We start from the raw sequence: 21,012 nt of genomic DNA, 5'->3' as shown, positions 1-21,012 counted from the left end.
AAGTACACATTAAAATTAATATGGAAAATGTTTGTTCATATCCTCCCTGAAGTCATCCTGCAGACCTCGCTTGGGGGCGGGAGAAGCCTGGCGAGAGAGGCTGCAGGAGTTTGAGTTCTGGTTTGGGCTGGCTAGTCCTTCGGGTGGGGCCGTTCTGCGCATGGCAGACGGTGAGCAGCATTCTGGCCTGTGCCCACTAGACACCAGTAGCACCTCTTCTCCCTGTTGTGACAACTAAAAAGGTCTGCAGACATCACAAGTGTCCCAGGGAGGGGCGGGAGAGTGTAGTTGAGCATCACTGTTCAAATTTCTACATTAAATAAGGAAACGGTCCAAATTTCAGTTTTTCACCATCAGTGACACGTGACTTGCTCCTGTGCCCTACACAGCAGACAAGATAGAACACATCGCCCACTAACAGCAGGGATTTAAGGACCCATCTGTTGCTTACTAGCTCTGTGACTTTGAGAGACCCCAGTCTCTATTTTCCCACCTACAAAATGGGTACATAGTTTCACATGGCCGGTGCAGGGACGAAAGGGAGACAATGCCTGGCACAGGGCTGTGTTAGCAGCCAGGGCCACACAATCAGTGGGCTTAGGTATTACCTGTGGATGTGTTTTTTTACCTTGAGGACTCAGAAATGAGGCTGAGAGTAGAGCCCAAAGTAAGAATGTCATCCAAGAAAGAGGGGCTGTGGCGATGGCAACAGGGGAGTGTGCCGGTCCCCACGCAGCAAACCTCGAAATAAGTGCTGCCGGGGAGCCAGCCCGCCTGGCTTCTGGGTTCTGACTCGAGGCCTCTTTCCACCTCTCTATTTACTGATGTATTTGATCATTTTCTGCCTATTTTCTTATCTTAGATGCTCTATCTAGATCGTTTTGAAGACTGCGGAAAATTTTGGGGGGTGGAGTAAAATCTAAAAATGAAATTTAAGCTTCTGTTTGTTTCCGCATCACACAGAAAGAGCCAGGTCAAGTCTCACCCGACTTAGGACGGTGGGACTTCCTGGCAGACTCAAGGTATCATGGAGCGTGAACAAATTCACTTTGGAGAGGCCTGGGTGCAGCACAAAGCCACCAGCTACCCTCAAAGGGAAGAAGCTGAAGAGGAAGGAGAGAAACTGTGAGGCTGCCTCTCTGGGGAGGCAAGCCATTCGTCATACGTGGAGCTCCGTTAGAGAAAACACGCAGGGTTTGGAGTGTGCGTGTGTGTGTGTGTGTGTGTGTGTGTGTGTGTGTGTGTGTGTGTGTGTTGCGCGCGCGCACACACTTTCCAAATTAAAAGCCACACAGGCGGCCCTTCTGAATTATGGGTTGTTTACTTGGGATCAAGCTGTTTTTCACACGGTCACCTCGCTCTGGGGTGAGAGGCGCCTGAGAGTTAATTACTTAACTGGTGGTTAATGATTCTCCTGTGTGATATTGAGGAGGTCTATGCAAATTAATACTAATTACAACTCAGCAGCAGCTACTATTTGTAGTTTCCTGTGCCCCAGGCACGGTGCTGGACTGCATGTGGCATCTGATTTTATCCGCACAAGGACCCGGAGGCGAGCACAACCCCATCCATCATTTTCCTTGCAGACAAGGCAACTGAAGTTCAGAAAACGTCCATGACTTGACTGAAGTCACAGTTAGTAAGTGGCCAAGCCATGCTGGGCCCCAGGTGTGTCTGACTTTAAATCCCTCGCTCTTAACTGAAGTCCTGCTCCACTAAAATGAATGGATTCGTAAGAAAACTTGGAGGGAGGCTCTTGGGTGATTCCCACTTCCGGGTGAGCACTTGGGATGAGGGAAGAGTCCTCAATGAAACTCAAGGGCCAGGGCTTTGCAGGATTTGGAGATGCTGGGTGCCCACCTGGGAGTCAGCCCTGCACAATCACGGGGCGGCCTGGCTGTTCAGCTAGGTGACCTCAGGCTAACACCACGTCTAGTTCACTAAAGCCATTCAGGATGACTCCCCGTCCTGATCGTTGTCTGTCAAGAACCCCTCTGAGCCCTCCCACCACTTCTCACCTGCCAGCCTGCAGCACCCCGGAAATGCTGAAGAGCCCAAAGTCTGTGATCACCACTTTGCCATTGTCGTAGAAGACGTTCTTGGACTTGAGGTCCTTGTGCAGGATTCCCTTGGCGTGGAGGTAGCCCATGCCCTGCCAGGAACAAGGCGACAGGGTTGTCAGAGGAAACCTGAGTGCTCGCTGCCACCGTGGCCTGGGGTCCTGGTTCACGCTCCCTGTTTTGCCCATGGGACCACACCCATAGCAGAACCAGGGCCCAAATGCAAAGGCATACAGGTGGGGTGGGAGAAGGCCTGGCAGGTGGGAACAGGCAGGATCCCCAAGACACAGATCTGCCCCCGCCCTCAGACCACTGCAAGACCGGCTCCATCTAGCTCCTCTGCTTCCTGAATTAGAAACAAAGGAAGATCTCTCTAGAAGAAAAAGGGTGGGAACAAATCTGAGATGAGGGCCCCTGAGAAAGGAATTTCATTAGCTGTCTCCACCGCCCCCCACCCCCCATTCCTCTTTGACAAATAACTCCCTGCAGGAGACCTCCTCCTTAGTCTACTTAACCCCGTCCCTGCCCCTGCTGAACACACTGCGTTCCTCAAGAGACGTAACAGGACTTGATCATCAAAAACATGGAGAAGAACCTGTTGAAGGTGCAGCTCAAGGGTGGGTGTCTAGAGATCTGTTTGCCTTTATGAGAAGTTACATTTTTATTGCTTCTCACCCCTTAGTCCTGACACTTCCAATGGAAATAAAAGACCGGATACAACTGACTAATGAGGCATCTGCCAGAAAACACAGGATGTTCCTGCTTGTTTTAATTCCAAACAACATCCAATAATTGGATGTTTCCCCAGCAGCTAGAGAGAGATGGCTAACACACCTGGGAATTCAAGGGCTTGAGGAGTAAAGGATGCTAACAAGGAGAATGTTCCCCGCCCGGTCCCTGTACATGTCCAATTATCATGATGACGAGGCACTAGATAGGAACCAAACACTGATAGACCAGCCCTAATGGTTGTATCTTGGGGCAAAATTCTTAAATACACTTGGCATAACATTTGTCAAGTCAAGTCTGCTTTCTTTGAAGCCCAGACTATTGGTCTGAAGCCAGACTATGAGTCTCAAAGAGGGGGCACAGTCTTTCTGAGGTTCAGGGAGGGGGGCCCAGACCCTACGGTACCTTCACAATTTCTTGGGCAATCTGCCTGGTTTTATTCACATCCAAGACGATCTTGGCGTCCCGCACCACCGAATAGAGGGTCCGTCCTTTACAGAGGCTGAAAAGGACGAGAGAAATCGTTGGTAGCTGTTGAGATGAGGTTGACCTTACCCGGCTGGTGTGGCTCAGTGGTTGAACATCGACCTATGAACCAGGAGGTCACGGTTCAATTCCAGGTCAGGGCACATGCCCAGGTTGTGGGCTCAATCCCCAGTAGAGGGTTGCAGGAGGCAGCTGATTGATGATTCTTTCTCATCATTGATGTTTCTCTCTCTCTCTCTCTCTCCCTTCCTCTGTGAAATCAATAAAAATATGTTTTTAAGATGTGGTGACCTACACAGTTATTAGAAGTGACATGTAATAGGGTGGACTTGTGGACATGCCCGTTAATCCTATGGTATAGTAAGCCTGGGACGGGAACTCAGGCTGGTTCTGGGAGGCGGGTCCGGGAGCAAGTTCTTCTCGGCTCTCCAGGATCTTCACCAGCACCCCCAACCCCCACCCCAGCCTCCAAGGACACCCGCGGAATCTAGGAAGTTCCCTCTTTCCCAGAGTCTCAGGAGGGAAAGCTGTGCACACACCAATGATGGACGGGTCCTCAGACCCCACTCAGACAGCACTCTGCCGGCCACTCATCCCAGCTGCTCCCGCTCGCCAGGAGCCGTGGTTTGTGGGGACAGTGATAAAAGACCAGCAAAGTGGCCACTGATGCATACTAATTACCATCAGCAAATGATGCATTAGTCTTCAGACAGAAGTGTGTAAAGACCAATAATACTCCCCCCAAACCAGATGCCTGTCTAGATAGAAGGTTTTTCAAACTATTTTCAGCCTCATTGAGTTCATTTCCAGGACCAGTGGTTTAAGATGAATGACAAGATGGAAAGGGACATTATGCAGTGACAGTCACACCTTCTCATTTAGTTGTTGGCATGCACATCTGTCCTTCCCTTGCAAAGTGAGTCCGACCAGGCACTCACAGACCAGGCACTCACAGACCAGGCACTCACTAAATAGTCACTGAATGAACGAGTGAGGGAGGGAGGGGATGAATGAGTGAATGAATGAATGAATGAATGAAGTTCCAGATTCACCGGAGCATCCCCAGCCCCTAGCACCACATCTCGCTCACAGGGTCCAATGTTGGCTGAAAGAAGCCTGAATGACATTAGGAAAGTTCATTTTCCATCTACCTCAACATAAGAGCTTGCATTTTTCTTTGATCTATGATTTTATTGCTGAAATACCATAGGCATTCTATTCATTCCCTTAGAATTTATTGAGCCCTTGCTGTGTGCTAGACTTGGCTGAGATAGTGTGGGTCAGGTCGGAGCTCCCGTATTAGATGGTTTCAGGCTAAATCCCAGCTCTCTTCCTGAGTGACTGTGTGTCTTGGTGTGGGTACTTAACCTCTCTGGCCCTGTTTCCTCATCTGTTAAAGGGAACTAATGATTCCTACCTCGCATAGTGAGCAGGAAGATAGAATGAAAAATGGAGCTCCATACCATGTTGGCACTTGGTGGGAAGTGTAACAGTGGTTAGGAGAACGGAGGCCTAGAGCTAGATGCTATGGGTTAGAATCCTGGCTTGTCAGCTACTGGCTGTGTGACCCCAGGCAGGTGAGTTAACCCCTCTGAGCCTCTGTTTCACTGTTAGTAAAATGCAGTCAATAGTTCCTGCTTTCTAGGGTTCATAAGAGAATCACATGAAATCGGGTGTATAACACATGGTAAGTACTCAGGTAATGCTGGCTACTAAGAGAGGTAGCAAATGGTCAACACACACTTGTGCAAGCCTACATAAGTTTACACACACACACACACACACACACACACACACACACACCCCATATCTATTATCTCTCTATCCATCCATTCACTCACCCAAAATGCTAGCCCATGATCTCTAAGATTCACTTCCTCACCTGCTTAAGGTGAGAGTCCCAGGGTAGCTGACTCACAGGGAGTCTGATTCACCTGTCTGGGTCGCTGACTCAAAGCTGTCCCCAGGCCGGTGAGGTGAGGCGGGTGAGGCAGGCAGTGTGTCTGCTGAGGCTGCGGGAGGAGAGCTGGAGGTGGGGTGGGCTGCGCAGCCAATTAACCACATTGACATTTAAATATTCCCAAGGCGGGACTGTGGGTGGATTCCCTCCCCTGGATACTCCGTCCTGAACAGACACCTACACTCCTTACAGGGCAGAGCCAAGAAAATACCATCCCGCGGCAGATGGCGCAGCAAACAACTGCAACAGGCTCCCCGACTCCCCGACTCCCCTGCTCCGGAAAACCAAGACAGGTCGCAGGCTTCACATGTCCAACCCGTCTTCTTCCCGCGCACCCTCCTCCCCAGCAGCAACCGCGAACATCTGCTTCTCTCACTGCCCCATGGCGTCGGGAGCCACGGGATAAGCTAACACTGACAGGCGGGACATAAATGGTACGCCCACAGCTTGGTGCATCTGCTATGTGAAATATACAAATAACCCACGACCAGCAATTTCTCCCCTAACGAAGCATGTACCCAGCAGGCATACATACTCGTATTCACCCACAAACATGTACTAGAATGTACTAGAATGTTCCAGAATGTTAATAGCAACCTATCCTAATAGCCCCAAGCTGGAACTAACACAAATGTTTATCAACTGAAAAATTGATAAATTGTCATTTATCCATATAACAAAAAGAACTATATTCATACCGTACTGCATAATAAACAAACCATTGCTAACTGCAAAAAAAAAAAAACAAAACAAAAAAACCCCCCTCCCACACACACACACACACACAAAAACGTGAATGAAGTTCATTAAAATGTTGAACAAAAGAAGCCAGATACACAAGACTCACACTGAATTTATACAATGAGAAAAAGGCAGGCAAAACAGATCCACGTGCCTCGAGTCAGCACAGTGGTGTCCCGTGGGGCTGCGGGCTGTGAAGGGCAGGCGGTGCGGCCTTGATCTGGTGCCTGTTCTATGGAGATGCCTTTAGTGAAAATCCACCAGGTTGTGCTCTTAGGATCCAGACACTCTGGCAGGTATATTATCCTTGCAAAAAAAAGTTTACTTAAGGAAATCAGCAAGAAAAGGATGAACCATTAATCCATGGCATGGGAATTTAAAAGGAAATCTAAGCCAATACTGACACCCTAGGTGTCCATTTCTAACGTCCTCCCTGTCCCCAGGGCAGTGTCTGCAGAGGAGCTAGGAGCTCCCGAGGCTGGCTGTGCCCACCCAGGTGTTTTGTCTTCACTGCCTCTGAGACTCGGGCATGTCATAGGTCCTCGGTGAATGGAAACTGTAACGTGGCTACAAACAACACCTATGGCAATGGAGATGAACGAGGCCTGCTGGCCTCCATACAGTGTCAGTCTGGGGGTCAGGAGAAGGTGTTCTAGTGGCAGGAGGAGATATTTAGTAGCCCTCTAGGCATGCGCGCGCACACACACACACACACACACACACACACACACACTCCCTCCCTCTCAGTCTCTCTCTCCTCAACGAACATCCTTTTTCCAAGAGGAGGAGCAGAGACTGAAAATTTCTTATCTTGTCCGCAGGCCACCATGTCTGCCAGCCCTGGCTCCAAGCAGCTCATATAAGGCCGTCTTCCCACCTCACATCCCGGGTGACACAGGGAACCTTTTGGCCAAGATGACACAGCAAGTGTGAGACATTCGTTGTAATTCGTTGTAAACCAGCCTTAAAGAGGCTGTCAGGAACAATGAAATAAAACCATGTGGGTTTACCTCCAAGGGCCTCTGTCCAAACTGACTCATTCTGCCCAAACAGTGGCTGGGACCGAAATCTGGCAGCTCGTGGCGGCCACTTCCTGTCCCTCCCCCCAAACTCCTCACCACCAGGCCCAGAACCCAGGCTGGGTGAATGGTGGCGAGTGTGTGTGTGTGTGTGTGTGGGGGGGGGCAGCCACCTCTGAAGACAGACTGATTATCAGCCCAGCGCTGCCACCTCGGTGCCCACTCGGCCTTGGGGACTCATGCGAGGATGCTCACAGCACCCACGTTTGTGACCACGGGTGGGGTTGCTGAAGAAGCCTCCCGAATGCGTCCACATCCCGATCCTCAGCACCAGATGTGGCCTTACATGGTGAAGGCCCTGGCCGCTCCCGAGGCAGCTCGTTCCAGTCAGAGGTGGGGTTAAAAACACTGGCTGTCAGCAGGGATGCACTGTCCCTCCTCCACCCGCTGTCTTCTAAGCACCTTTAAAAACTCAAAACCCCTTTTAATTGCCCTCCGCTCCTTCCCCCTCCCTTGAGCAAATAAATCCCATTCCCAGCAACAGGTTGCACGCTCCATCAAATTCCAGCCGCAGGCCTGAGCTTTCAGGTCGTTCATGAATCTAACCTGGAAGATATTAAACCTTGGGCCTCTGGGGCCTTCTAATCAAAAGTGCCCGGTGAGCTTCCTAAGTGAGAAATGCCAGCTGTGTGCCACCTGCTTAACTCCACGTGCGCCCAGGAATGAAGAGTTATGGGGTTCCATTAAGCAAGGGGCTGGTTGGAGGCTCCTGTCCTGGGCAGAGAAAGATGATAGTAGCCTGCCAGGCAAAGAAATATGCAAAGCAGGAGCCTGGCTGCCTGGAGAGCAGGCTGCGTTTTTGCTAAGGTTCTTTCCCTCCCACCCCTCTCCAGTCTTTGATGCTGCAGCAAAGCTCTGAGAAGGGGGAGGGGAAAGGAGACAGACTATCAGTGTTACTGGGTTCTTCTCTCTAAGGGTTGGCTGCACTGGGCACTTTAAGGACTGGGATGGGGTTCTTCCCATTAGGGGGCGCTCCTGCCGCTAACTGTGACCCACGCATCTGGGCATCTGGTGACATTCTGCCCTCCCGGGTCTGGGCTGCACACGGGCATAAGCAGCCGCTGGGGAGGTGCGGGCTTCCAGGCCACTTCCAATAGCAGCCTGGCTAGTCCCCTGCCTCCTGTCGCACTGCATGGTCCGGCCACCATCCAACACTTGCTCTTCTTGACCTTGTCCAAAGACACCCCGGGGCAGGCTGCTCCCTAACTCTGCAGCACATTCCCTCAGCATCTCCTAAGGGTCAGACTATGCATCTTGTTCGGTATCCCTCGCATTGCAACCAATCATTCCAGAACCACAGTCAGGTTTTTGCCAGATCAGCCAACTCGTATTATTTGTCACCTCCTACTAGTTTTCCTTAGATGCACTGCCTTTGGAAAGTAAGTGGATTTTTATAACACTTTCTATCATTACCTTCTATCATGACCAGATTGAAAGCAAGAATCTCTAGCCCCAAAGAAATGTAAAAATAAATACAATGAAAACATACACATTAGAAAACAAAATTAAATCATAGCTTGGCATTGTGGCCTGCCCCAGGATCTGAGGTTGAGGCCTCCACTTTTTGTTTTTAAAAGAAAGTTTAGCAAATAAGGGTTAGGAAGGTGTTAAACACAAGACTGAATGGAGACTCCTTCATCCATGGGGTCCTCTCCACAGGCACTCCGCCAGCCTTCCGAGAGGGACACTGTGCACATGAGGAAATCCAGGGCAGGAAGCTTCGGTAACCTACGCAGGGGCCCCGGCAGCAGGTGACTGGGTCAGGATTTGAGTCCAGATCTCAAATCCTCACATCTTTCCAGGATTTCATAAGATCCCTTGGGAAAAGATGATTTAGCCCAGGAGAAACTGATGGCCGGACCTCCACAAACCCTTGTTTGTCCATGGAGCTTCGCTGAGGACCCCTCCCTCCAATTCTAGGCTTTTCCTTCCACCCTCCAAATTCTGGGCCAGCCCATGGTCCATGCGGGCCTTATTGTCCGTTTGCTGCTTCTGTGCAGGAATGCCCAGGGGTCCCCCAGCGAGAAACAGGGCAGGCTGAAGAGGCTAGGTCATCTGAGAGAGTCTGCAAGGCCAGAGGGCAGCACACAGCTGGCCACACCTGGGGGCGCTCGGGAAATGTTCCAGCAATGAGTGAATGGAGGAGTGCAGGAATGAATGACTCCGGCCACCTTCCTTCTTCCCGTTGTCCACTGCAGCTGGAAGGGCAGTGTTTATGACAAGGCCCGTCTTGCCTACTGGCTTAATGCACAGAACTGGCCACGAGACAAACCGGGTCATGGTGGCGATGAAGCTTCCAGATGCTTCCCTGCTTGAGGTGCCACGTGGCATCAAAAAGCCAAACAGACCCCTGGCCCTGCCCTCCAGGGCTGGGTATCGAAACCTATCAATTCTTCTTGCTCTCTGACCAGAACCACATTTAAAAAGAAAAAAAGAAAAAAGCTCAATAGAAGACTGAATATTCTGTCTTTAAAAAGTATATACATATCACCTAATTTATATGCATTAAAAATCCACAGAGAGGATTGACTCTGAGGGGTGTTAGCCGAACTATTTCCAGGTAGTGGGATTAGGAGCTTTTCAAGTTTTATTTTTTCTTGCTGTTTATCTCTCTTTTCTAATTTTTCTCCCATAAACATGTGTTACTTTTGTAAAATGAGAAAAAAGCAAGGAATAAAGCACCTCTCAATCAGACTGAAATGAAACCAGACACACGTGTTTATGCTACAGACAGTTTGGAAAATATTGAACTGGCGACAGACTGAGATGAGAAAGTACAGTCTGAGCCGAATCCATGCTCCAGGCAGCTCAGACTTGCTCGGAGCTTCTCTGGCTGCGACTCTGAGGGTCGCAGCAGTTTCTGCTCGTCTTTTGCACGGGTTTAGCATGTTCTGGGCAGAGGCCAAGTGACTGGTGCTGCCCGACAGCCCTGACAGCAACCCTTTCCCTGGAAAGGTTCAATCCCATTGAGGAAGACAGTTTACTATGGAGATTCTAAAGTAACCGTGTGGCTGGTAAGAGGGGGAGGGGCAGACAGATCAGTGATGCTTGTAACCCCAAATGGCCGTGTCCTTCCGCCCAGGTGACCAGGGGCCCAAGAGAATGAATGGAGATGGCAGGTGAGGAGGGGAAGGGCAGGAGGGGAGAAGTACTGGGGGGCGAGGGGAGAGACACTGGGAGGGAGAGGAACGGGAACTGGCATGGCGTCACCCCACGAGGAACGGAGAAAGTCTAGCGACAGAGGAACGTGCTGGGAGGAACGGTTCCTTTCAGAAGAAGAAACAGGAAAAGAGAGTGCTGAGGAGACGGAGCTCCGGGGGGCACAGCACCCGGCGGGTAAGAGCTCGGGATCTGAGCTGCACAGAACTGGGTTCCAGAGCCAGCCCTGGTCCTCTGGCCTTTGGGCAAGTTGTTCAAAACAAAAGCAGGTGGACAAAGCAGAGCCTACCTCACAGGTGTGGGGATTAAATTAGAAACTCTTGCATGAAAACAACAAATTCTGCTCCACAGCGCCCCCTCCCAGGCCCATGGGGTACTTCACTTCCCCGTCTCCTGTGCTGGCCAATGAAAAGTGACCCCTGTCACTTCCTGGTTGGGGGCTGAGAAGCCCTTTGCCGGATCTTCAGTCTCACTTGTTTTGTGCCTCTGTGCCCATGGAGGTCACAGGATGACAAGACAGGGCCATGAGGTTGGGATATCCTGGATCCCTGAGTAACTGCATGGAAGACAGCTGCCCTGGAGCACTGCCCCGCCTATGACAAACTTTATGTAAGAAACCAGCTGTGACTGAGCCACAAGGATCTTAGTATTGTCTGTCACTGTGGCATAAGCCTATCCCAGTGGTTGGCAAACTCATTAGTCAACAGAGCCAAATATCAACAGCACAACAATTGAAATTTCTTTGGAGAGCCAAATTTTTTAAACTTAAACTTCTTCTAACACCAATTCTTCAAAATAGACTCGCCGAGGCCGTGGTATTTTGTGCAAGAGCCACACTTGAGGGGCCAAAGAGCCGCATGTGGCTCGCGAGCCGCAGTTTGCCGACCACGGCCTATCCCATCCTGACTAATAGAACATGTAAAAAGGTCAGTGCCTACAACATAGAAAGTACTCGATAAATATTGGCTGTTATGGCTAATTAGTGGTCCTCAAAATACAAACTAAACAAAAATCAGATAGGCTAGGGTCAAACTTTCACGGGGGGCATCGCCAGGGAAACGGAAATCTCTGAGACGGCAGCTGTGTTTTCCTCGGTACTGAAGCCAGCATGGTCCTTCCCGAAGGCCCACGGCACCTCCATTTGTACGTAACTGGGCAGCACAGTGGTTTTAAAGAACCAGAGGCGGACGGGAACCCGTGCTTGGTGAGATTCAATTTTGTGTTTTTGTTAATAGCTTTCTCCTGCTCCTTGCAGATAGAAAGCAGGTCACCCCAGGGATTGACCTCACCTCACAATCATTTAAAAACAGAAAATAAATGCCCAGAGAGGTTAAAAACACAGATTCTGTGCCTGGAAAGGTTGTCATGTGACAATGTTGCATCTTCATGGGAAAGATGAAAACTCGATGTAATCCTATTACGAATATTTCCGTGGTGGCCAAGCCTTACTTTGGTAATCTGTTTCAATTGAAAGTCCCGTCATTCCCAAACCCAATTTAGAAGGTGCAGGAACAACATGCAAGTCTGTGCCGATTTCTCAGAGATGAACGAAAATCGTCACGAGTTCATTTGGGGTTCTTTTCCCCTTAAGCTCTTAACTCCAGGGCACCAAGAGAATCCCTTCATGTTTTTCTGATAAATCTTGACCTCCCAGGCCTCCTTAAATCCCACAGGCGCTCTAGCTTCTACCTTTAAAGCTTTGAGGGCAAAGATGCAGAGATCTTAGGCTGGAACCTTGGTGGGAGCGGGTGCCCAGGCCTGGGGCTGGGATGTACAGGAGAGAAGTTAGGACCAGCCAGAACATTCCTCTACAGAGCTCAGAGCCAGAGGCCTGACCTCATGCCAGTCCCGACACTGTCCTCTCCACCAGGGTGGAAGCTGGCACATCATTTCAGCCCCACTGTGGGTGCGTACAGGCAGCCTCATTGTACATGAGGAAAGGGAGCTTCAGGGTTTAACCCAAACCCTGGAGCCAGCACATGGCGATCCTGCCCCTCTGGCCAAGACAGGACCCCAGGCCTCTGCGTGTGTGTGTGTGTGTGTGTGTGTGTGTGTAGGTGTGTGTGTGTGGTTTTCATCGAGCACCCCAGCGGCTTGCTCAACCTGAGTTGCTCATACTCAGGGAACCCTGGACAAGTAACCAAACTCCTTGGAGCCTATAGGCGATGGAATGTTTGTGTCCCCCAAAATTCATTGTTGAAACCTAATCCCAATATGATGGCTTTGAGGTGGGGCCTTTGGGGCAATTAGGTCATGAGGGTGGAGTGGAATTAGGTCATGAGGGTGGAGTGGAATTAGGTTGTGATGGGATTAGTGCCCTTATGAAAGGGACACCAGGGAGCTCCCTTGCCTGTTCCATCATGTGAAGTGACACTGACAAGACAGCCGTCTATGGACGGCGAAGCAGGTTCTCACCAGACACTGAATCTGTCCACACCTTGATCTTGGACTTCCCAGCCTCCGGAACTCTGAGAAATAAATGGCTGCTGTTTATAAGCCACCAGCTAGGGTATTTTGTTATAAGCAAAAGACAGAGCCAGGTCTGCAAAATGGGGACAACTGATTATATTCACCTCTCAGGGTGGCTGTGAACTTTGGTAGCATGCTCATTACAGTGCCTGGCACACAGGGGACTCAGTAACTATCCACCCCTATTATTACGAGTGCTCATCTCTGATGGTCAAAGGCTTCACCCTTTGGTGCCCCCTACACTCCCAGCTGGCACCATTTGTTCCAAGCCAACTGAACCACTGGTGCTTTTCCAAATGTGGCGTCTCCTTTCTCCTACCTCCTCCCCTCTGCCCCCTCCATCAGGAACACTTTCTCCACTCCCCATTTCTCCCAAAATGTCTTCTTCTTCTTCAGGGAATAGCCCATCTCACTTCTCTCCGAGTTCCTGTCACACCCTTCGCACACCTCCCTTCAGACGACCCTTTCCATGTGGTGCAATGGTCGCTGAGCTCCTGTCTGTGTTGGCTGAGTGGGAGAGAGAATGAATTATTAACAAAATCATTTTTGAAATTTTCGATTATGGACACAGGTCTTGAGCATCTAGGACCCAGAACAAACCTTCCAAGTTGATACACACGCCACGGTATCGGGCCAACGAAACATCATCCTGTTAAAATTAGAAGCGAAATGTCAAGGTTCTCAGAGGCAATTTCATAAATAATTCCAAGTAGGCAGCCTGGAAGACGCAGATGATGGATTTCATTGGCTCTCCATATTCTATGTTAGCGCACTTGCTGGCAGCCTGAAAATGACATTTCTCTCCCAGCCAGGTTCACCTCTTTTCCCGCTGGGCGAACACTGATGTACTTTTTTTTTTGAGTTGTCAATTTCAGGTTGCGATTTCTATCCCTCTTCCGTCCATGGGCAGGAGGGTCTGTTCACTTCAGAGATTCAGAATCACCACCTTCTTGGTGCCCAAACAGCCCTGTGTTGTCTGCAAGCCTGACTGTCGCCTCCCAGTACGGCTTCAGAAACCACACAGGAGATGGGAAAAGGGAGCCGGGTCCAGAGGCCTTTCTAGGAGAAAAGTGGAGAAAAAGACCTTGGGTTTTTCCCTGCAAGGGTAGAAGCCGGTCTATCGAGACCCAGGTGAGTGATCAGAGGCTTCACAGTAAAACACAGGCTCAGGCCTGACCGGCGAGGCTCAGTGGTTGAGCATCAACCTCTGAACCAGGAGGTCACTGTTTGATTCCCCGTCAGGGCACTTGCCCAGGTTGAGGGCTCAAACCCCAATGTGGGGCATGCAGGAGGCAGCCAATTATTCTCTCTCATTATTGATGATCCCATCTTTCTTCCTCTCAGAAATCAATAAAAAAAAATGTTTTAACAACCCACACAGGCTCATTATTTAACGACTCTGTGCCTCACTTTCCTTATCTGCAAAATAAGGGGGCTCATTCTACCCTCATGAGGAGTCCAAGAAATGCTGAGATGTGAATCCTGCCTCCACCACCACAGGCTGCTTTATCTTTCTGAGCCTCAGCTTTTCACCTGAAAATCAACTAATCCACCCAAAGTGGCTCATGGAGTGCTAAAGAAAATGCAGCTACTCACTCTGAGGATGACAACAGGAATAGCACGTGCATTTCCTTTCTCCCTTTAAGTAACCACCGAAGGAATGGATTCATACGACAGGTGGGTGACTGTCTCCTGGGTCCTAGGCCGTGTGCTAGGCTCCGGGGGTCATGCAGCCTGGAACCTCCTGGAGCTTGTGGTCCAGTGAAGGTGGCAGGTGTCTATGCACCCACATCCCATCAGGCCACACGTGTGAGGAGGGGCACGGAGGAGCGCCCAGAGCTACTGCCTGGGGGAAGGGCTGCAGTGGGAAGAGTTTCCATCAGAGATGCAGAAAGGCAAAGGGAAAGCATCAGCCAGGGGCTCCGTTGGACATCGTCCCAATGTCACTGGGTCATTGGGGGCTCAAGGAAGACCACCCACTGCTGTCAGGAAGTTGGGGGCTCTTGTTTCTGGTGAACCCCAATGCCTCTTAGTGGTCTTCAATTTCTCGGCTTCGCTCCCTCCAGCCTGCTCGCCACACAGCAGGGGAAAGAACTTTGTGACTTCTCCAGTGAATCACCACCCCACCCACACCACCCCCATAAAGATGACTAAAATCATTCAAATAAAGGTTTTTGCAGGGGCACTGGTACCTAGTAAGTGGGGGCAAACATAGATTTACAGTTGTGAGTACATGAAACACAGAGTTTATTCTTGTATTAATAATTATTGTATCATTTTCCATACAAACAACTGTACACCTGCTTTTGTCTCACCCAGTCAGACATCCCTCTCGCAATCTGGGACTGCTGGCTCCTAACAGCTCGCCTTCCTGCCTGATCGCCCCTAACCACTCGCCTGCCTGCCTGATTGCCCCTAACTGCTTCTGTCTGCCTGCCTGATCGCCCCTAACCGCCTCTGCCTCGGCCCCTGCCGCCGCGGCTTTTTCAGAAGGTCATTCAGCTGTTCGGTCTAGTTAGCATATTATGCTTTTATTATTATAGATTTTAGAGCCGAGAGAGAGAGAGAGAGAGAGAGAGAGAGAGAGAGAGAGAGAGAGAAGAAGAAGAAGAAGAAGAAGAAGAAGAAGAAGAAGAAGAAGAAGAAGAAGAAGAAGAAGAAGAAGAAGAAGAAGAAGAAGAGAAGAGGAGAGGGGAGGGGAGGGGAGGAGAGGAGGAAACAGTGATTTATTGTTCCACTTATTTATGCATTCATTGGTTGATTCTTATGTGTGCCTTGAGGGAATCAAACCTGCAACTTTGGTGTATAGGGACGATGCTCTAACCAACTGAGCTACCTGGCCAGGGCTCACCATCTCTTTGATTCTGAGAAGGGAAAGAGAAGTTTGACGTGGATCATTTTGGGAACTATACAGCAGTTCCTAATCCTGGTTCCTGACAGAATTACCTGGAGAGCTTAAACAAAGTGACATTCAGCCCTACCCCAGATCAATTGAATCCGGGTCTTTCTGGGGTGAAAGGTGGAATCCAGGTATCACTCATGATTAAAAATCTCTCCAGGTAATCTGAATGGTAAACCAAGGTACAAAACTGGAAAAGCTGCAACCACTCATTTTAACTCAATAAAGATGGAAAAATTCATTTTTATTGAAATTCATCTAAAAAACTATCTGCTCCCTCACATCTGTTTTGATATTTTTGTTTGTTTACAAAACACTTTCATCTTTCTGGTTTAATCTACTACTTGAAACAATTCTGTGGTATAAGGATCAGTGTGCCCATTCTATAGATGAGGAAGCTGAGGCCCACAGAGCCCAGAGACATGCCTGAGGCCATCCAGCACCAGGATGGAAACCAGGTCTCCCAACTCCACGTCCCAGGGGCCTTCTTCAAACAAAAGGACCAGAGATCATCAGGACATTTACATAAAGCCAGGGCCATTCATCTCACATGAGGGAGGGAGTTCAAGGGACCTGGTTTTGACACTTGACCTCAAAAGATGCTCTTATTAGGGTTGGTTTTTATTGCGATAATGAAATGGCAACATAGAGCCAATTGTCCAATTCGGAGGGAGGGGATGGGGCAGGAGGGGCGGCCTGCTTCTTAGAGAGAAGCCATTTTAAGATAAAGGGAAGGTTTCTGAGTTGCAGGGCAGGAACCATGAAGGCTGGTGGGTGTCCGTCTGTCACCTGCCGCCCCATCTGCCTGGGGTGAAAATGCTGAGTGAGGCTCTGACACTGGTTGGTTTTCTTGAGTGGGCTAAACGTAGCCTCGTGATCTTGCCTGAACTATGATTTGCTTAGCAAACACTTTCCCTATAAATAATGAATGCGTACACCCCAGCCTGCTGCTGATAAATTATTATGAGTTGGGACTTAATGGGGTGTAAACTATGCAGTGAACAGCCCGGCCTTTTGGTCTGCGGCCCCCTCCCCACTGCCAACCTCTGGAAAGTGTGCTAAGCTACCTCAGAGCCAACCAGATTGGCAACCCCCCCTGCCCAAGATCACCCTCTGAGCACCCTCTCCTCCTTTTGTTACCATGCTCATCAGCACAGAGGGCCATAAAAATCAGAACCAAGGCAAGGAGACGTGAAGGCCAAGGTGACTCGGATTCTTTTAGCCTTGTTGCCTGGGTTTTCATTTGGGTGGTCTGCTCTCTTCTCATTTCTGGGCATGTGACCCACAGTTCCTTTCCACAGGTGTGCAGCCTGCTGAAGTTCCCACCTGAGGATGCTTCCGTAGACGTATTAGCTGTGGGCTCTCACCCAGTGATACCAGACAGTGTTGACCACTCTACCCTCTGGTCCTGCCTTGCTTCCAGGAGTTGGCTTTAATTATGACCGCTGTCTGCCTCCACTACGTCCCAGAAGAGAAGCCCAAAGTACTCGTTCCCAGCAACTGGCAGTACCTGAGAGAGAGCAGGCTCTCAGCTACCATTCCCGGAACAGCTAAATGGCTGGTTACTCATGAGTGGGGGGATGGGTACGTGAAGGGATGGACTGAAGGACTGGAGGATGAACTAATGAATTCATGGAGGAGTGTTGAGTAGGAGATGTTGAATAGATGGATGATGGGAAGAGCAGATGGGTGGATGGGTGGATGGGAGAGTGGACAGATGAATGGATAGAAGGATGTGTGGAGGATTGGTAGGTGGAGAAGAATGGGTGGAAAGATGGGTGGGTGGAGAGATGGGTGGGTATATGGGTTTGTGAAGGGAGATGGGTGAATGAAATGATGAGAAGTTGGAGGGATGGATGAATGTATGGCTGGGTGGCTGAATGAGTGGTCACCTACTCCTAAAGGTTTAGCTTAGGTCACCCAACCCCAGGCAAGGAGGTAAATGAGCCAGCTAAAGATCAAGTATGTTTTAATCATTTCACAAACAAGAAAAGTGAGAGCTGGACAGACCGAAGGCTTGTCTAAGACCACACAGCAGTAGAAGAAACTGAACTCTTGGCTCCTTCCTCCCTCCCTGCTTTTCCCTGCTGTATTCAGCACCGGGTGGAGGCCTATCCCTCTGGAAGTCGTGTAAACAGAGCCCGTTTTTCATCTCTAACTCTGTAGCTGGTGATAAAATAAGCCCCAGGGATGTGCCAGCATCAAGATTGAAAGCAGGCAGGAAGGAGAGGCCAGAGAGAGCAGAGTTCCCGTGGGAGGAAGGGCTGCTCGGCCAGCCGAGAAGCAGCGGTTTATTAGCAGGAGAGAATAATGACACACTGGGCTGAAACGTGGCATCTCAAGTCTTGAGAAACTGTCAAAGGCAGCCCTTCTTGCTTGGAGAGGGATCGAATGCAGGTGACTGAGATGCTCAGACAGTCCCTGATGGTCTACAAACTCCTCCAAGCAAGCCCGCTGGGAATCCTTGATCTGCGCCTCAAGTCCCGAAGGACTGTGCTAACAACCGCCTCGAGGGACTGGCCTCAGCTGGAAAATTCTGCAGAGGGTTGTGAGCCTTCTTTGCCTTTGAAGATCTTTGATCTACTCCCCACTTGGCACTCCTTCGGGTCTTTTGAGCTCCTAGAGGAAAGCGAATCCTCTGAATCCTCTTTTGAAGAGGACTCGGAGAGGAATCTTCTGATGAAAAGCAAGCGCAGTGTATCAACCACCAGGCTTGTTTCTGCCAAAGAGCAGATGACAAGAGGGCCGGGGAGGGGGGCCCGCTGCTCCTCGGTCACTCACGGGATGAGGACAGTCACTGCCCAGAGACCACTGCAGGGCCTGAGCCTCAAGAAGGGGGGACTCATTGCAGGTCCCCGAAGTTGCAGTCCCAACTTTAAGATGACGATACAGCTCACACCAGCTGCATGTCTTTGATGAGCCACCTCATCTCCCTAAGTCCCAGGCTCTTCTACAAAATGGGGAAAGCAATTCAATGAAGCAAAATCTATAAAGTCCTTAGCACAGAACTCAGCACGTAGTAAATGCTCAACAAATATGTTCCCCTTAACAAATATTCAGAGTGTCATTTCATAACAAAGCCCTCTTTCATATTAAAAATGATTAACCAGGCAACCAACTTCCCTTCCTTATTTTTAAAGGACAGTGACGGCTGCACATCAATCACTGGCTTTGAAAACAATACTGCGCAGTGCCTAGCGAGAACATCTCCCGGGAGTAGATTCATTGCCAGCCTCAGCGACTCCACGCCGCCATTCTGATGAGTTTCAGCACTTCCTGCTGGGAGCTGTTCCTGGGAATGGATCTTCCAGCTGTGCCTCAGACCCCTCCCATGACTGTCACTAGCATCGTCCTTCCGGTTGGAAGAGTGAATAGTTCCATTCCCACCTGAACCTTAGCCCTAACCTGGAAATGCTCATGGTAGCCCCTGGGATCACAGGGGCGTTCAGACCCAACGTCACTGGGCAGGTAAGTAGGGAAGCCTGCCAATAGGTGCAAACCACAGGCCGACCAGCTGTGAGGGTGCAGGAGCTCCGAGGGTCCCTTTTCCACTTGCATCTCGTCTGTCCTTTCTACACCAGCTTCTGAATTCTGAAGCCCCTTTGCTGCAACACTGCCTGCCCCGGGCTCCCATGACAACCGTCTCTCAGGCCCCTTCTCATCAGCCTTCCTTGCAGCAGCACTCTGTCCTCTTCTCACTTTGATTTTTTGCTCCAGGGCCACTGGTTCTCAGCGTGGAGTTCCCACACCTGCAGCAGCATCACTGGGGAATGTGTGGAGAATGCAGTTTCTCATGGCCCCAGCCAAGAGCCAGGGAATCGGAGACTCTGGGGGTGGGACTCGGCACTCTGTGTGCGCGAGCCCTCCGGGGTCTGAGGCATGGGCAGGCTGGAGAAGCACTGCCCAGGCACCTGCATGCCCATGGCTCCTAGGAGCTCACAACACAGATGGCTCCCGGTTCTAGACCTCGTCTCTGAACTAGGATGTATCTAAATGCCTACTTAACACAGCCCCTTGAACGACTCAGTGGCACCCTCACACTCAAATGCCAACCAAACTCTCAGTTTTGCTTCCTGAATCTGATGCAGTTTCCAATCTCTTTCTCAGTGAAGATGGCCAGCACCTTAGCAGCCAGGCCTCCCCTGCCCTCCCCTCCCCCACCCACCATCCTATCCAATCCTCCCCTCCTCTCTTTCCTTCTCCCCGGAAGGCCAAACAACGCAACCCATGGGCAGAGGGGATTTCTGGGCACTCAGACATGCAGAGCACAGAAAAGGTAAACACTAAATACAGGCTCTTTTTAAAGCAAACCTCTCCTTGGATTTCTGCAGCTCATCAAAAACCCATGAGCACCTACAGGGTGCCAGGTGCCGTGCGCGGATGGACGGATCGTGATAGTCTCTGTCCGTCTTTCCTGCCTCTCTTGCTCCCCTCTGCTTCCAAAACAAACTCTTATTTCACAATCAAAGATATATGCTCCCAATGCGTACAGCAAGGCACCTATTGATTTTCTTGTTGCCAGTCATTATCAAGATTTATTAATCGCCCCTGCTCCCCATTGATTGAAGAAAGCAGAATTCCCAGTGGCCAATCAATCCTGATAGACCCCATGACAAAGAGTCAATATCTATTTATTATTTGATGTATGGGCTTCATTATCTTAAACACCATCAGGCTGGGACCCGCAGAAGTTGAGCAGTGCCCAGGCAGCTGGAATTAGGCTGGGAATGCGTCACCCCAAACCCCAAGGCTAGCAAGTTCCCAGAGCAGCGAAAACGTGCTGATCCCACGCTCTCCCCCTTCCTTCCCACTGGCAGACCATGGAGTCCGAGGACAGCGAGGGAAAGGGTCAAACGCCTGGGGTTCAACTGGCACCTGCTGCCAACTCAACAAGTCACCAGCCAGGCACATTTGGGGTTCGGACAATGAGACTGACTGGGAGGTAGGCCAGCCTGTGCCCTCCCGAGGGCGGGGGGAACCAGCAGTGGAGGGTTCTAAGGCATAACAAAGGCGATGACTTAGGCACTGCTGAAACGGGAAAGAGAAGAAGAGGATGGTTTGATTTGGACTTTGGTCTGGATGGGTCTTGGGTTCCAACCCTGCCCCTCCCGAGCTCCAGGACCTTTGGCATGTGCTTTGTCTTTCTGTTTCCTTGTCCAGACACGGGAATTGACTTGTACCCACTTCAGAGGGTTGCTACAACTTAACATGAGAAGCCCCAGTATCTCCCCACAGGCTCCTCAGCTCGCAGGGAACCGGCTTTAGTGACAAGGGGGCCTCTCTCCGCGAAGTCACCGTGAGTCTCCGTGTGCCCACCTGCCAGCGATGCCGAGGAAGCCGGCCCCCGGTGCTGGAACATGTTAGGGGCCTGGTGTGGCCCCACTTGCCTGCTAACAGGACAGAGCCACTGGCTAAACAGAGAAGGCTGTT

General features: G+C 50.4%; 1 protein-coding gene across 1 annotated transcript in view; it reads right to left on the bottom strand.

Annotated features, from left to right (window-relative positions):
* KSR2 (kinase suppressor of ras 2) overlaps positions 1-21,012 on the bottom strand; it is a gene marked incomplete at its 3' end in the record, with an annotated part of 274,191 nt that overhangs the window by 9,112 nt on the left and 244,067 nt on the right. The window contains exons 15-16 of the mRNA XM_079762501.1: positions 3,195-3,291; positions 2,019-2,152 (exon numbers count right to left, since the gene is read on the bottom strand). Coding sequence (XP_079618627.1) covers positions 2,019-2,152; positions 3,195-3,291 — 231 coding nt within the window. The remainder of the gene's footprint in view (positions 1-2,018; positions 2,153-3,194; positions 3,292-21,012) is intronic.

This window comes from Cnephaeus nilssonii, assembly GCF_951640355.1.
Source record: "Cnephaeus nilssonii genome assembly, chromosome: 22".
Taxonomy (NCBI): domain Eukaryota; kingdom Metazoa; phylum Chordata; class Mammalia; order Chiroptera; family Vespertilionidae; genus Cnephaeus; species Cnephaeus nilssonii.
Note: the sequence above shows the minus strand (reverse complement) of the source record. Positions and strands in the feature narration are given on the sequence as shown.